The 16,588-nt window shown below is 48.0% G+C and overlaps 2 protein-coding genes across 2 annotated transcripts in view; one reads left to right on the top strand and one right to left on the bottom strand.

The window, feature by feature from the left end:
• The window catches only part of FBH1 (F-box DNA helicase 1), a 44,104-nt gene extending 38,050 nt beyond the window's left edge, over nt 1–6,054 (bottom strand). Inside the window, exons 1-3 of the mRNA XM_081879700.1 lie at nt 5,954–6,054; nt 4,569–4,733; nt 2,421–2,956 (exon numbers count right to left, since the gene is read on the bottom strand). Of these exons, the coding sequence (XP_081735826.1) occupies nt 2,421–2,956; nt 4,569–4,733; nt 5,954 (702 nt within the window). The 5' untranslated portion in view covers nt 5,955–6,054. The remainder of the gene's footprint in view (nt 1–2,420; nt 2,957–4,568; nt 4,734–5,953) is intronic.
• A 224-nt stretch (nt 6,055–6,278) lies between these two features.
• ANKRD16 (ankyrin repeat domain 16) overlaps nt 6,279–16,588 on the top strand; it is a 28,353-nt gene continuing 18,043 nt past the window's right edge. Inside the window, exons 1-4 of the mRNA XM_081880124.1 lie at nt 6,279–6,370; nt 10,171–10,581; nt 11,763–11,983; nt 15,317–15,359. Of these exons, the coding sequence (XP_081736250.1) occupies nt 10,268–10,581; nt 11,763–11,983; nt 15,317–15,359 (578 nt within the window). The 5' untranslated portion in view covers nt 6,279–6,370; nt 10,171–10,267. The remainder of the gene's footprint in view (nt 6,371–10,170; nt 10,582–11,762; nt 11,984–15,316; nt 15,360–16,588) is intronic.

Raw genomic sequence — 16,588 nt, 5'->3', positions numbered from 1 at the left:
AGTCGTAGTTAAGAGCGTCCTACTAGGACCTGGGAGATCAGGGTTCAAATCACCGCTCAGCTAGGAATACCGTATTTTCGTATTTTTCGCTCTATAACACGCACCTGACCATAACACGCACGTAGTTTTTAGAGGAGGAAAATCCGTAGGCATGCCACCCATAGGCATTTCCTCCATAACACACACAGTCATTTCCCCTTACTTTCTAGGAGGAAAAAAGTGAGTGTTATGGTGCAAAAAATACGGTATCTCTTAACCCGTGGCTAAGCAAACTAAGGCCCAGGGGCCGGATCCGGCCCAATCGCCTTCTCAATCCGACCCGCAGATGGTCTGAGAATCAGCGTGTTTTTACATGAGTAGAATGTGTGCTTTTATTTAAAACGCATCTCTGGGTTATTTGTGGGGCATAGGAATTCGTTCGTATTTTTTCCCCCAAAATATAGTCCGGCCCCCCACAAGGTCTGAGGGACAGTGGACCAGCCCCCTGCTGAAAAAGTTTGCTGACCCCTGTCTTAACTTACCTCACAAAGTCGTTGTGGGGATTAACTGAGGAGGGGGGGGTGAAGCATATATTATTCTTATTATTTATCGAATTTATATACAGTGGACGCTCGGGTTGTGAACGTGATCCGTGAGGGATGCATGTTTGCAACCCGCAGCGTTCACAACCTGCAGCGGTGTGTCTGCGCACGCGCAGATTGCGATTCGGCACTTCTGTGCAGGCGCAAAGCGCAATTTAGCACTTCTGCGCATGTGGGACTGCCGAAACCCGGAAGTAACCCGTTCCGGTACTTCCGGGTTTCGGCGCGTCCGTAACCTGAAAAAACGCAACCTGAAGTGTCTTTAACCCGAGGTATGACTGTACTGCCCTACACCCAGAGGTCTCACGGAACAAAAATCAAAATATAAAACCACAAAATATATAATCAAAATAAAAACAACCACCCAGTAACTCTCCCTGCCCCCCACCAAAAAACACCCACATTTTAAAGGGGCATAGGATGTGAAATCAACCAAAGGCCTGGTTAAAAAGGAACATTTTCACCTGGCGCCTAAAGGTGTATAATGAAGGCGCCATGCGAACTTCTCCCCATGTACTCCTTGGGAGGAAAACGGTGGGATATACCGTATTTTTGGCTCTATAGGTCGCGCCAGATGATAGGACGCACCTAGTTTGGGGGGGGGGAGAGGAGGAAACGGGGGGGGGGGATTCTGAATCCCAGAAGCCAGAACAGCAAGAGGCTTCTGGGATAGCCTATTGCTGTTCTGGCTTCTGGGATAGCTTTGCGTGAAGCCTCCACAGGGCACGGGGAGCCTGCGGAGGCTTTGTGGGGCTATCCAAAAGCCAGAATAGGCAGAGGGAGCGCTATGCAGCGCTCCCTCTAGCTGTTCTAGCTTTGTGCAAAGCCTACGCAGGGCAGAGGGAGCCTTCATCGCCGCTAACCCTGAAGCTAGAATAGCGAGATGGAGATGGAGCGCTGCGCAGCGCTCCGTCTCGCTGTTCTGGCTTCGGGGACAGCCTGTGAAGCCTCCGCAGGGCAGCGGGGTGAAGGCACCCCGCTGCCCTGCGGAGGCTTTGCGCCACTAACCCCGAAGCCTTCGGAGCGCAGTGCGAGGTCCCGCTGCGCTCCAAAGGCTTCAGGGATAGCCACCGGAAGCCTTTGGAGCGCAGCAGAACCACGCACTGCGCTCCAAAGGATTCGTGTTCCTTTTGCTGAAGCCAGGAGTGTCTTGCCACTGCGCTCCAAAGACTTCAGGTGGCTATCCCTGAAGCCTGGAGAGCGAGAGGGGTCGGTGTGCACCGACCCCTCTCGCTCTCCAGGCTTCAGCGAAAGCAACGCATAGCCTCCAGAACGCGGAGGGAGAGCTCCCTCTGCGCTTTGGAGGCTTCACGTTGCTTTCGCTGAAGCCAAGGAGCCTGCGTTTGCTCCATAGGACGCACAAACATTTCCCCTTAATTTTTGGAGGGGAAAAAGTGCATCCTATAGAGCGAAAAATACGGTACAGTGGTGCCCCGCAAGACGAATGCCTTGCAAGACGAAAAACCCGCTAGACAAAAGGGTTTTCCGTTTTTCGAGGCGCTTCGCAAGACGAAAACGTCTTGCGAGTTTTCCCCATTTTCCCCCCTTTTTCTAAGCCGCTAAGCCGCTAATAGGGATGCTTCGCAAGACGAAAAAACCGCTAGACGAAGAGACTCGCGGAACGGATTATTTTCATCTTGCGAGGCACCACTGTACATTAAAGCAATAAATATGCTTTTCTGCTTACCTGCTTAAGAAAGCTGGAGGGGCCAGTCGGAGGGAGATATCAATTGCCAACCTTGAACCCAGAGATCTCCACGTGGCCACAACTGAGCCCGTGCCAGTCGCAAAACACGCTTGGCTAATTTCTAACAAAACCTATCAGGAAGCATCGCTCACCTGCGGGTCAGAGATGATCCGGTGCCAGCGATGAGACACCAAGGTGAGGCTCTGGAAGAGATGGGCCGCGGGCACAAGGGCAAAGATCTCTCGGAGAACCTCGTCAGGCAGCTGCTCTATGTTTCCCCGGGGAACATCCCAACACGGGGTCCCCAGGAGCCCAAAACACGCATCTGGCAGAGGATCGATCTCCAAGTCGTTGGCATCCGGCTTGAGGCTTCCGTCAACCCAGAGCTGCTCAGATTGCTGCCCCAGTGGTGGTTTTTCATCCTGGTCCCACTGGTCACTGCCCGCCCCGAGGTTGTTGGGGCTCTCAGGGAAATGTGGCCGTTTCCTGGAAGCCATCAGGGCTGGGTCCCCGCTGTCCCCGACTACAGAGCAGGAGTCCTCCGGGTCTAAGAAGTCATCGTGAGCGAAAAAGGATTCCCCTTTGCTCTCAATGTCTTTCGCCACGACAGCTGAGCATCTAGGCGGTTGGGGTTTTCTTCTGAAGTAGTCGGTGATGGTGCTTTGGTGGCCTACTCCTCTGACAGAGACTGGAAAGGAACGAAATCGCAGGATCTGTTTCCAGTCTTCCAGCACCCTTCCCCACAACATCTGGTACCCTCCAGATGTTCTGGACCACATTGGTCCTGGCCAGTAGGGCCATTTTGAACGACAATGCCCATTTAAGGTGTACAGTGGTACCTTGGTTCTCAAACTTAATCCGTTCTGGAAGTCCGTTCCAAAACCAAAGCGTTCCAAAACCAAGGCGTGCTTTCCCATAGAAAGTAATGCAAAATGGATTGATCCGTTCCAATCTTTTAAAAAGAACCCCTAAAACAGCAGTTTAACATGAATTTTACTATCTAACACAGGGGTCAGCAAACTTTTTCAGCAGGGGGCCGGTTCACTGACCTTGTGGGAGGCCGGACTATATTTTGGAAAAAATAATGAACGCATTCCTATGCCCCACAAATAACCCAGAAATGCATTTTAAATAAAAGCGCATTCTACTCATGTATAGGGGAAGCGGGTGGCGCTGTGGTTTAAACCACAGAGCCTAGAGCTTGCCGATCAGAAGGTCGGCGGTTCGAATCCCCGCAATGGGGTGAGCTCCCGTTGCTCGGTCCCTGCTCCTGCAAACCTAGCAGCTCGAAAGCACGTCAAAGTGCAAGTAGATAAATAGGTACCACTCCGGCGGGAAGGTAAACGGCGTTTCCATGCGCTGCTCTGGTTTGCCAGAAGCGGCTTAGTCATGCTGGCCACATGATCCGGAAGCTGTATGCCGGCTCCCTTGGCCAATAAAGAAAGATGAGCGCCGCAACCCCAAAGTCGGCCACGACTGGACCTAATGGTCAGGGGTCCCTTTACTCATGTAAAAACACCAGACAGGCCTCACAAAATAACCCAGAGATGCATTTTAAATAAAAGGACACATTCTAATCATGTAAAAACACGCTGATTCCTGGACCATTCGTGGGCCAGACTGAGAAGCATAGCTGTCAACATTTCCCTTTTTTAAGGGAAATTCCCTTTTTCCGAATAGGATTCCTCGCAAGAAAAGGGAAAAGTTGACAGCTATGCTGAGAAGGCGATTGGGCTGAATCCAGCCCCTGGGCCTTAGTTTGCCTACTCATGATCTAGAATGAAAGCAATAAATGATGCACTGCAGTTCCGCAGTCACAAAAACCAAACAAAAAAGCCACAAAAACAAAAGCACAAAATAAATAGCAAAGAAAGACAGACCACAGCGTAACCCTCAAAATGGAAGTGTGGCACTCAAATCGGAGCATATTCGGCTTCCGAAAAAAGTTCGCAAACTGGAACGCTTCCTTCCGGGCTTGCAGCGTTTGGGTTCCAAGTTGTTTGAGTACCAAGGCGTTTGAGAACCAAGGTGCCACTGTAGTTTTAACCCATCCTGGAGGCTGTTCGCAGGGCTGCCCCTCAGCCACAATCATCTCCTGCCCTCATTTCCTCACCCCAACAACCTTGTGAGGCGGGTTAAAAGCTGAGACACAGCAATTTGCTCCAAGCTTAGCCACCGCCAATTTATGGAAGCAAGAGTTTTGCCTATGGCCTCCCCCAAGCCCAAGTTGAAACCCCACCACCTGATATTTAGCAAAGATCGTCCACACAATTCCAGCCCCCCACCACATGCAGCTATACCTCGGGGGTGCTTTTTCGTCCGGTAAGTTGGGTAAAGACCTCTGTGGACGTCTTGGCTCCCTTGTATCCGGCCCAAAGGCTGCGTCAAGGATGAGGCCCCTTCTGGGCTCTGGTTCAGAGCTTCACACTCGAAGGCTGTTAGGCGAAGCTGCTTACGTCGTCTCACTGTCCTCAACAAAATAGTAAGAAATCACCCTTTTTTGAGTGTTAATTCAGTATTGGGGCGGGTGACGCAGTGTTAAAAACTCAGGTGCATAAGCTAAATGCCTTAAATGTAGGGTTTTTTATGTTTTTTTTTTATTATAATTTTTTATTGTTAAAATAATTCAACATTAATACACATACAAACATACATTTCATACAACATACCTACATACATACAACATACCTACAACATACCTACACTCAATCCCACAGATAATTCCCCCCCCCCAAAAAAAATGTAGGTTACAGTCGCCACAACAGTCTACGTGCCCTTTTTTTTGTTACAATGAAAATTATTATTGCTATTATAGCTATTGATTTTACTGGAAGGGCTGGTGCCCTGCTGTTTTTACCGTAATTATCCATTTGCTTCCAACGCAACTTTTCTATTTAAATACAGTTTTAATTCCTTTATTATTATATTTTAAATTATTCGTCATCAATGTTGTTAGCTGCTCCTGTCTTTATCAGTAAGCCACCTCAAGGCTCTATCAGGGAAAGAAAGGTGAGTTAATATTAAGGATAATGTGCTAAAAAAAAAATTTAAACCAATTAACGGTTTATTAAATAATCTATATTCTGCCACATCACAAAAAGCACACAGCAGTTCAAAGCTATGTGAAAACAGTGTTTGAAACTCCCTTTTTTCGAGTTGCATTTTGCAACAGCAAATTTCATTAGTGCGAGCAGTTTCTGAGCTCTGGGTGCAGTTCTGTGCCTAAGATTTCGGATTAAAACTGCAGAGTGGAAGGAAAGGGGGACCTTTTTCTGCCTCTGAAGACTGGAAAAGAGACCCTCTTAAGAATATTAGGGGGGTGAGAAGGGAAAGGAATAGACCCTGAGAAAAATGGACTTAATAGTTAAAACCAGACACACACACTCATCCAAATAAAAAGAAACTTAAAAGCAAAAAGCAGATTATAAAATTACACACAGGCTATGAAATGCACACAAACTAACAGAAAACCTATGGATTAAAATGCACAGAAAAAGTGATTTCCTGCCATTTTTAAAGTTCCAGCAAATTTCCTCCCAAAATAAAGATGCAATTCAACCCTAATTTCGTAACAGCCCCAATATATCTCACACCCCACCCCATGCCACCAGGGTTTTAGCCCTCATTTGCAATTAATTAAGGGTGTGGATTAACAATTTCCCTTTTCCCCTTCCCAGACTCTCACTCTCATCTTGGAGGAAACTTGAAAGCAAGAAAGAGGCGTCGCCTTTGCACGCCCACCTAACCCGCCTCCAGGGTTCGCGCAGCCTACCTTGCTAGGCGCCTAGACCCCGCCCTCCCCTGATTGACGCTCCTGGCGAGCCATAGAGCTCGCCGTCCCGCGGGCTCTTCCGGGTTGGGCCGAGCCATTGCCAGGGCTCGGAGGGCGCGGGCGGACACGTTGCCCGGAGTTTGCTGACGTACTTCCTCTTTGCTTCCGGCCTTCCTCCCAATCAAAGAGATAAATAGCATCAGCCAACAGGTCGGCGTAGCTTTCACTTCCGGTTCCCGTGGGCAGTCCTCCATGTGCGGGGCAAGAGTGGTGGAAGCGGATAGGGATCCCTTGCGCATTAATCGGCTTTATTGGAATTAAATGAAGCAGGTATGCCGAGTTTCCCCCAGGTATTCAAGCAGGCTTCCAATACCTTGTCGCTTTTAAATATTATGTCGTGTTTTCTTTTCCCAATGGTGGATCGCTTCTGGCACTTCTGTATTCTGAATATCGTCTGAATTTATTGATTAACATGCATATTTGTGCTTTGAACTTCTTCTCCGCTGCCTCCTCCTCCTTTTCCTTCTATAAATCACACACACACACACACACACACACACCAATACTGTTGCCAGGAAGACAACACAAACGTAATAGTAATAGTAATATTAATTTATTATTTGTACCCCGCCCATCTGGCTGGGTTTCCCCAGCCACTCTAGGCGGCTTTCAACAAAGATTAAAAATACATTAAAATGTCACACATTAAATACTTCCCTGAACAGGGCTGCCTTCAGATGTCTTCTAAAAGTCTGGTAGTTGTTGTTCTCTTTGACATCTGGTGGGAGGGCGTTCCACAGGGCGGGTGCCACCACCAAGAAGGCCCCCTGCCTGGTTCCCTGTAACTTGGCTTCTCGCAGGGAGGGAACCGCCAGAAGGCCCTCGGAGCTGGACCTCAGTGTCCGGGCAGAACGATGGGGTGGAGACGCTCCTTCAGATATACTGACCTTTCAAGGTCAGCACCAACACTTTGAATTGTGCTCGGAAACGTACTGGGAGCCAATGTAGGTCTTTCAGGACCAGTGTTATATGGTCTTGGCGGCCGCTCCCAGTCCCCAGTCTAGCTGCCACATTCTGGATTAGTTGTAGTTTCCGGGTCACCTTCAAGGTAGCCCCACGTAGAGTGCATTGCAGTAGTCCAAGCGGGAGATAACTAGAGCATGCACCACTCTGGCGAGTCAGTCTGCAGGCAGGGAGGGTCTCATCCTGCGTACCAGATGGAGCTGGTAGACAGTTGCCCTGGACACAGAATTGGCCTGCGCCTCCATGGACAGCTGTGAGTCCAAAATGACTCCCAGGCTGCGCACCTGGTCCTTCAGAGGCACAGTTACCCTATTCAGGACCAGGGAGTCTTCCACACCTGCCCACCTCCTGTCCCCCCAAAACAGTACTTCTGTCTTGTCAGGATTCAACCTCAATCTGTTAGCCACCATCCATCCTCCAACCGCCTCCAGACACTCACACAGGACCTTCACTGCCTTCACTGGTTCTGATTTAAAAGAGAGGTAGAGCTTGGTGTCATCTGCATACTGATGAACACCCAGCCCAAACCCCCTGATGATCTCTCCCAGTGGCTGCATGTAGATGTTAAAAAGCATGGGGCAGGTTGCATGTGCAGGTGGTGCTGTTTTGAATCTGCGACTCAGGTAACGTTCGCCAGGATCGTCATGGATTTTTTACGGTCCCCGGATAAGCCTGTTTCTGCCATTGTGTTATTATAATTTAGCATTAGAGGCCTTACAACTCAGTAGGCTGCTTTCTACGCTACCAGCGGTTCAGGACCTGCTTTCGGATAGTAACGATCAAATGACTTTAATAGTGGCTGAATTTTTGAGTGCTGCCCATGTAGAAAGACTGGGCCATTATAAAGAGAATTACCGTATTTTTCGCTCTATAACACGCACCCGACCATAACACGCACGTAGTTTTTAGAGGAGGAAAACAAGAAAAAAAATATTCTAAACGAAACAGTGGATGTATGATTTTTGTGGTTCATGCTGTGGCCACAGACATGTGATCTGACAGTGAGTTTGGAGTAGCCCAATGCAAAAATCCTGAGGATCCATGTGGATCCATGCTTTGTAACCACGTTTTTGCACCACTGCGGCCCCAGGCAACAGTGGGTGCGCGATTTTTTTGGTGCAAGATGTAGCCATGGGCATGCTATGTGATCTGATGGTGAATTTGGGGTGACCCAGTGCAAAAATCCTGAGGATCCATGGAGATCTGTGCTTTGTAACCACGTTTTAAGTGGGGAGGGAAGGAAAAGCACTCAAGGGACAAGGAGCATGCGTGGGGTGGGTGGAGAAGGATGCTGCTAATAATGCAGGAGAGGGGTATAAGAGGAGAAGGCTCCTCTCCTCTCCCGCTTTGCTCCTTTAAAGAAGCAGGCTCTCTGTCCCTCTCTCCTCCCCACCCAGCGGCTCTTCTCCCACTTTGCTGTTTCAAAGCGAGCCACGGAGGAGGGAAGGAAGGGGACCCATGGATCCTCTGCTCACGACTGCAGCAGATCCCCCCGCCATCTGTAGGTATTCCCTCCATAACACGCACAGACATTTCCCCTTACTTTTTAGGAGGAAAAAAGTGAGTGTTATGGTGCAAAAAATACGGTAGTGGTTGTATTGTATTATTTATGCAAATTGATTTTCTCTGCAGTTAAAGATCTGACTGGGACAAACCTTATTATCTTGAGCTTGTATTTTGCACAATTTGTATAGGGTGTCTGTTTGATAATGTGGGTTTGCTGTGCCTAATAAATGATATATTTGATAATTTAGCGTTTGTAAATCCCTTTGTGATTTGACTGAAAGGCGGCATAGAAATAATACTGAATCAAATCTATCAACTGTTGAGGAGAATTCTGGGATGGAGGAGTGTTTTTAAAAAGCCAGGTAGGTGTTATGGATGGCAGTACAGAAATATGAAGTGCAACTCAGAGGGTAGCCAGATGCAGAAGAGAAGAGAGGGCTTTTGCACCTTTAATAGCTATAAAAAAGAGGGTAGCAAGCTATTAAAGGTACAGGAGCCCTGTCATCTCCTTCATCCTGCTGCAGCCTATGCTGTCATACTAGGGCACACAGCCCACTGCCCCACATGCCTCACATACAACCTGCTCAGAGGGTGGCTCTGGCTGGCTCCATCCGTAGCTTTGGTATTCATAGACTCATAGAATTGGAGAGTTGAAAGGGGACACCAAAGTGCAAGTAGATAAATACGTACCGCTCCGGCGGGAAGGTAAATGGCATTTCCGTGCACTGCTCTGGTTCGCCAGAAGCGGCTTAGTCCTGCTGGCCACATGACCCGGAAGCTGTACACCAGCTCCCTCGGCCAGTAAAGCGAGATGAGCGCCACAACCCCAGAGTCGGCCACGACTGGACCTAATGGTTAGGGGTCCCTTTACGTTTTATCCTGCAAAGCACGTGCTCTGCTGCTGAGCTGCAGCGCCCTTCCAAAATCCTAGGATCCAAACAGTACCCCTTGTCACCTTGGAGGAATCTAGGCTGAGGTTGGAGGGAGTAATTGGTAAAATACTTATTTCCCTTTTTCAACAACTGAATTAACAGGTACAATATGATACGATAATCTTTATTGTCATTGTCCCATACAGAACAACGAAATTGAAGAAATATACACTAGACATTCAAAACCCAACAAGCCTGCTATCCCAGCTATCCCAACCTGGTTAGCCCCCTAAAAACTCTGATACCCCATTTTTCAATACAATATACTCCCATAGAGACTACCTTACACTGCGTTTAAAACCAAAATCGCATTTGGATAGAAACTGTTTCTCAGGCGGCTAGTCCTAGTCTTGATAACCCTGGACCTTCTTCCAGAAGGCAGGAGCTGAATGAGATCATTTCTGGGGTGCGCACTATCCTGCGCTATCTCTGCAGCTTTCTTATGGCACCTGGGAGCATAGATTTGATCCAAGGTGGGAAGAGTGCACCCAATTATTCTCTCCGCAGTCTTTACATTGTTTTTCCCCTGACCATACAGCTCCCAAACCACACACACAGACCATAAGTTAATACACTCTCCACAGTACTATAGTAAAATGCCATCAACACTTGACTCAACAGGTGGAGCCCCTCTTATGATTCCCCCCACTTTTTGTTTCCTGTTTTTAGGCCACGGGGCCAAAACACCATGGAGACCTAGAGGGAGTAAGCTCTCCTGACTTCGAATTCTTACTTCAAGCTGTAATTTTTGCATCCGCCTTCAGCAATGGCTGAAGGCAACCTTCCTAGGTTGGTGAAGGAAGGAAATCTCATCCTTCTGAAAGAAGAGGTTGCAAATGTTTGGGATGTGAAGAAGAGGCATTTTGGGAGGTCCAGGGACACGCTTCTCCACTACGCGGCCCGGCACGGTCAGCTGAGGATCCTCACTTACTTAGTTGAGACCTTAGAAATGGACATTGAAGTGTTTAATAGCGATTACAAGCGACCCCTCCACGAGGCAGCCTCCATGGGTCACAGGGACTGCGTCTTGTACCTGCTGGACAGAGGAGCTACTGTCGATTGCTTGAAGAAAGCAGACTGGTATGTTGCGGAGGGTGGGGTCTTTGGTTGTAACTTGGGTCATATTTAGCATTTGCAACAAAATCGTAGAAGAAGAAGAGTTTGGATTTGATATCCTGCTTTATCACTACCCGAAGGAGTCTCAAAGCGGCTAACAATCTCCTTTCCCTTCCTCCCCCACAACAAACACTCTGTGAGGTGAGTGAGGCTTAGAGACTTCAAAGAAGTGTGACTAGTCCAAGGTCACCCAGCAGCTGCATGTGGAGGAGCAGAGACGTGAACCCGGTTCACCAGATTGCGAGTCTACCACTCTTAACCACTACACCACACTGGCTCTCAGAGTTGCAGGGAACACTGGAGGAACTTAGGAAGCAGCCTTATAACAAATCAGACATTGTTCCACAGGGTGGGCACCACCACCGAGAAGGCCCTCTGCCTGGTTCCCTGTAACCTCACTTCTCTCAGTGAGGGAACCACCAGAAAGCCTTTGGAACCGGACCTCAGTGTCCGGGCTGAGCGATGGGGGTGGAGATGCTCCTTTGGGTATACTGGGCCGAGGCCATTTAGGGCTTTAAAGGTCAACACCAACACTTTGAATTGGGCTCAGAAACGTACTGGGAGCCAATGTAGGTCTTTCAGGTCTGGTGTTGTATCGTTTCGGCGGCTGCTCCCAGTCACTAGTCTAGCTGCCAAAGTCTGGATTATTTGTCGTTTCCGGGTCACCTTCAAAGGTGCGCATTGCAGTAGTCCATAGAGCGCATTGCAGTAGTCCAAGCGGGAGATAACCAGAGCATGCACCACTCTGGCGAGGCAGTCTGCTGGCAGGTGTAGTCTCAGCCTGCGTACCAGATGGAGCTGGTAAACAGCTGCCCTGGACACAGAATTGACCTGCGCCTCCATGGACAGCTGTGAGTCCAAAATGACTCCCAGGCTGCGCACCTGGTCCTTCAGGGGCACAGTTACCATATTCAGGACCAGGGAATCCTCCACACCTGCCCGCCTCCTGTCCCCCCAAAACAGTACTTCTGTCTTGTCAGGATTCAACCTCAATCTGTAAGCCGCCATCCATCCTCCAACCGCCTCCAGGATTTGAAATCTTCTGACTGGCCTCAAGGCTGGCTCTAGAATAGTGGATGCTGTCTCCTATGAAATGTTTCTGTCTCTGATAATAAATTGTGTCTCCCCCTGACCTGGACTTTTAGGACTCCCCTTATGATGGCTTGTACCAGAAGGAATCTAGAAGTCATTCAGGATCTCATTGACCACGGAGCAAACCCATTACTGAAGAACAAAGATGGCTGGAGCTGTTTCCATATTGCCAGCCGAGAGGGGGATCCTGAGGTCATCCGTTACCTCCTGGATGTCTCTCCAACCATTTGGGACACGGAAAGCAAAATCAAGAGGACCCCCCTACACACAGCAGGTGAGTTAAGGTGTGTGACTGCAGGCATACAGATGATGCGTCACCTCGGTCCTAAGTGGAGGGTGTCTTTTTCCATGGGACTGTAGTAGTAATAATAATAATAATAATAATAATAATAATAATAATAATTGTACCCTGCCCATCTGGCTGGGTCTCCCCAGCCACTCTGGGCAGCCTCCAACAAAGATTAAAAATACATTAAAATGTCACACATTAAAAACCTCCCCGAACAGGGCTGTCTTCAGATGTTTTCTAAATGTCAGGTAGTTGTTTATCTCTTTGACATCTGGTGGGAGGGCGTTCCACAGGGCGGGCGCCACTACTGAGAAGGCCCTCTGCCTGGTTCCCCATAACTTTGCTTCTCGCAGTGAGGGAACTGCCAGAAGGCCCTCGGAGCTGGACCTCAGTGTCCCGGCAGAACGATGGAGGTGGAGACGGTCCTTCAGGTATACTGGGCAGTAGTCTCACCCTTTGAAGTCAAAAGATAGCAAAATCCCTTGGTCTTCCCTAGTTGCATTTTCAGAAGGTTGTGATCGGGAACTGCTGACCTCTGAGTCTGTTGTGCTCCAACTGGATGACTCCTCTTCCAAAGAGGTTCTGGCAGAGGATGCTCTGGAGTCCACAGAAAGTCCAAAATTTGCAAGATAGAGTCGTACCTCAGAAGTTGAACAGAATCTGTTCCAGAAGTCCATTCGACTTCCAAAACGTTTGGGAACCAAGGCGCAGCTTCCCATAGAACGTAATGCAAAATGGATTAATCTGTTCCAGACTTTTAAAAACAACCCCTAAAGCAGCAGTTTAACATGGATTTTACTATCTAACGAGACCGTTGATCCACAAAATGAAAGCAATAAACAATGTACTGCAGTCACACAATCAATCCATCATAGCTGAACTGGGTTCCACCCAGTCACAAAAACCAAACAAAAAAGCCACAAAAACAGACAGACCTCAGCATAACACTCAAAATGGAAGCGTAACACTCAAAACGGAGCACGTTCGGCTTCCGAAAAATGTCCGCAAACCGGAACACTTACTTCCGGGTCTGCAGTGTCTGGGTTCCAAAATGTTTGAGTACCAAGGTGTTTGAGAACCAAGGTATCACTGTACAGTCGTACCGTGGAAGTCGAATGGAATCCATTCCGGAAGTCCGTTCGACTTCCAAAACGTTCGGGAACCAAGGCAGGGCTTCTGATTGGCTGCAGGAAGCTCCTGCAGCCAATTGGAAGCTGCGACAGACGTTTAGTTTCCAAAGAACACTCACTTCTGGGTTTGCGATGTTCTGGAGCCAAAACGTTTGACTGGCAAGGCGTTCGACTTCCGAGGTACGACTATATTGTGGACTCTGCTCATTTCGACATCTGGCGCTCGCTTTTCCTTTTAGTGTGTGGCAAAATCAGAGGCTGGAGGTGAGTTCAGACGTTATCTCCAGATAGAATTCTATCATATATGGTGGACTTGTGATACAGTAAAGACATTCTGGGAGTCAATCTATAATGAACTAAAGAAAATTTTCAGTTATACTTTCCCTAAAAAGCCAGAAGCCTTTTTGCTAGGCTTGATGGGAAGTGAGATTATGAAGTGTCAGGGAACTGCCATCGGAGCCAGAGGGAGAGGGAGGGCTCCAGAAGGATTACGGAGAGCGTCCCAGGAGGGAGAGAAGCAGCCCATCTATTGGGGAGGGAAATCAGCGTAGCACCAGTGGAGAAGGGGGGCAGATGGGGGAATCGGCGAGATGGCTCCATGACTCCTCGCCAGAGACCAGCGGGGAGAGCACGGGTCCTCCGCTGCCCACACCCTCCCTGCGCAGAAGGCTTCCGCGCAGGGAGAGTAGGAGGAGACTAGGCGTCAAAGAGCTTCTTTGCTGGAAGAAGTTCAAGAAACGCCCACTGACGGATTCTGCCAACGACTGAGACAGCCACGGGTGAGTGGCTGTCCGGACAGAATAGGGCTCACCCAGGTAACTCAGCCAGGTGTGGCGACGACTTACGCATGAGCAACCCCTAGAACCATTACATGAAGATAGATCAAACACTATTTCTGTAGACCACAGCTGCCGCGAGGACTTTGTTGACCCCAAAATGGAAATGACAATAAATACCCACTATTGTGGAATGGCTAGGTGAAGATGATGGATTTTGCTGAGTTGGCCAAACTGACTTGCAGGATCCAAGACCAGGACGATCAGAAATTCCAGAAAAACTGGAGTATATACTTAAATGATAGTTTAAAGACACTAGCAGGATTGAAGTAATTCCTACAATGTCGAGAGGATGTTGAGATGTAAAGAGTTAGAATACGCGACTGGATTTGATAAGGGATACCAGCTGAAGAGAAGGAGGGAAGTTGCAAGCTCAGCAGAGCAAAAAGGTTTACAGTGACTTAATTCGTTCCGGAGGTCCGTTCTTAACCTGAAACTGTTCTTAACCTGAAGCACCACTTTAGCTAATGGGGCCTCCCGCTGCCAGAGCACGATTTCTGTTCTCATCCTGAAGCAAAGTTCTTTACCCGAGGTACTATTTCTGGGTTAGCGGAGTCTGTAACCTGAAGCGTACGTAACCCAAGGTACCACTGTATATGTTGATTAATGTATTGTTTAAAGAAATGTATAAAGAAAGCAATAAACATTTATTGGGGGGAGGAAAAAGAGGTTGTCTCCAGATAACTGACTGTGTACAGAGGTCCTTGACAAATACAGTGGAACCTTGGTTCTTGAACAGCTCAGTTGACAAACAAATCTGTTCCCGAACGCCAAAAACCCGGAAGGAAGTGTTTCAGTTTTCAAACGTTTTTGGGAAGCCAAACGTCAATTTGGCTTCTGTTTGAGCGCAGGAAACTCCTGCAGCCAATCAGAAGCCGCGCCTTGGTTTTTGAACGGCTTCGGGAGTCGAAGGGATTATGTTTGAGAACCAAGCCTCCCCTGTAGATACTAATATCAACCAGTGCTGTTTTTCTATAAAAGGAGGTGCCACGAACATCTCCCTTGTTCTCTTATGATGGCAAAGGCACATAGCTGTCAACGTTTTCCATTTTTTAAGGGAAATTCCCTTATTCTGAGTAGGTTTCCTCACAAGAAAAGTGAAAAGTTGACAGCTATGCAAAGGTGCCCAGCTGAGACGTGCCGGAACTGAATTCTGACAAGTTCCGGCTGGGGAAAAAAGCCCAGATATCAACTATGGGGATTTTAATTTGTGACCAAAAATAGTAAGGGAATATTTACTGGCCAAGGATGATGGAAATCATAGTCTAAGAACATCTGGAAGTCACCAGGTTGGGGAAGTCCGGTGTCTGTCATCAAACCCAACTTTGATAAATCTCCTCTTTGTCACACAGCAATGCATGGACATCTGCAGGTAGTGAAAATGCTCCTTGAGAGGTAAGCAGGCCTCCCGTCTTTCGGGCTTCCCATAAGAGGAATATTTGTTTATTTATTACATTGCTATAACGGCCATTTTCTTCCAAGGAGCTGAAGGTGGTGTGGACGGCTCTCCGCATTTCATCCTCTCAGCAAGCCTGCGAGGTAGGCTAAGCTAAGAGATGGCAACTGCTCTTTTTATTTCCTCTGACATGATATCCAAGAGAAACGGTCAAACCAATATTTATGTCTGCAACTACGACGGCAAGGTTATTGATTGCCAAAAACAGGAAAAGCAGCAGCGTCCCAACTAAAACAGACTGGCTATCTAATATGATGGAATACTTCCATACTGCCGAACTAACAGGGAGGATAAGAGGAGATCTGGTACAATAAGTGAATAAGGAGTGGGCTATCTTTAAGGAACACATCCAAATTTATGTGGAAAAAGTAGAGTTTCTGCCAGATACTGAGTGAATCCAGAAAATGATTAGAGTGAAAGGAGAGTAAAGTTAAGATAAAAGAAGAGATTAAAGAAATAATGAAATGTGTTTAAGCTAGTTGGAAAAATAAAGTAGTGTAACAAAAACGGCTGGAAGTCAAGTCACTTGGTGGGTGTCCGTGTGGGGTAGGTGTGTAGGTATGTTGATATGTATAGTATAAAGGACCCCTGACCGTTAGGTCCAGTTGTGGACAACTCTGGGGTTGCGGTGCTCATCTCGCTTTACTGGCCAAGGGTCAGCTTCCGAGTCATGTGGCTAGCATGACTAAGCTACTTCTGGCGAACGGAAAACACCGTTTACCTTCCCGCCGGAGCGGTACCTATTTATCTACTTGCACTTTGATGTGCTTTCAAACTGCTAGGTTGGCAGGAGCAGGGACCGAGCAATGGGAGCTCACCCCGTGGTGGGGATTCGAACCGCCAACCTTCTGATCGGCAAGACCTAGGCTCTGTGGTTTAACCCGCAGCGCCACCCGCGTCCCACATGTATAGGTATTATATAGAGTAATGTAGGCTTGTTTTATGTTATGAAAATTAGGTAGTGTGTTGTATACGTGTATTGTGTAAATGTGTATGTATGTGTTTTATATGTTAATAAAATAATAATAATAAGAAGAAAAGGCTAAGAGATGGCAATTGGCACAAGGTCACCCAATGAACTTCACGGCCAAGTGGGGATTCGAACTTGGCATCTGGTTGGCCACTTTGAGAACAGGATCCTGGACTAAGATGGGACCTCTTTGGCCTG

The sequence above is a fragment of the Podarcis erhardii genome, assembly GCF_964252035.2.
Source record: "Podarcis erhardii genome assembly, chromosome: 10".
NCBI lineage: Eukaryota > Metazoa > Chordata > Lepidosauria > Squamata > Lacertidae > Podarcis > Podarcis erhardii.
Note: the sequence above shows the minus strand (reverse complement) of the source record. Positions and strands in the feature narration are given on the sequence as shown.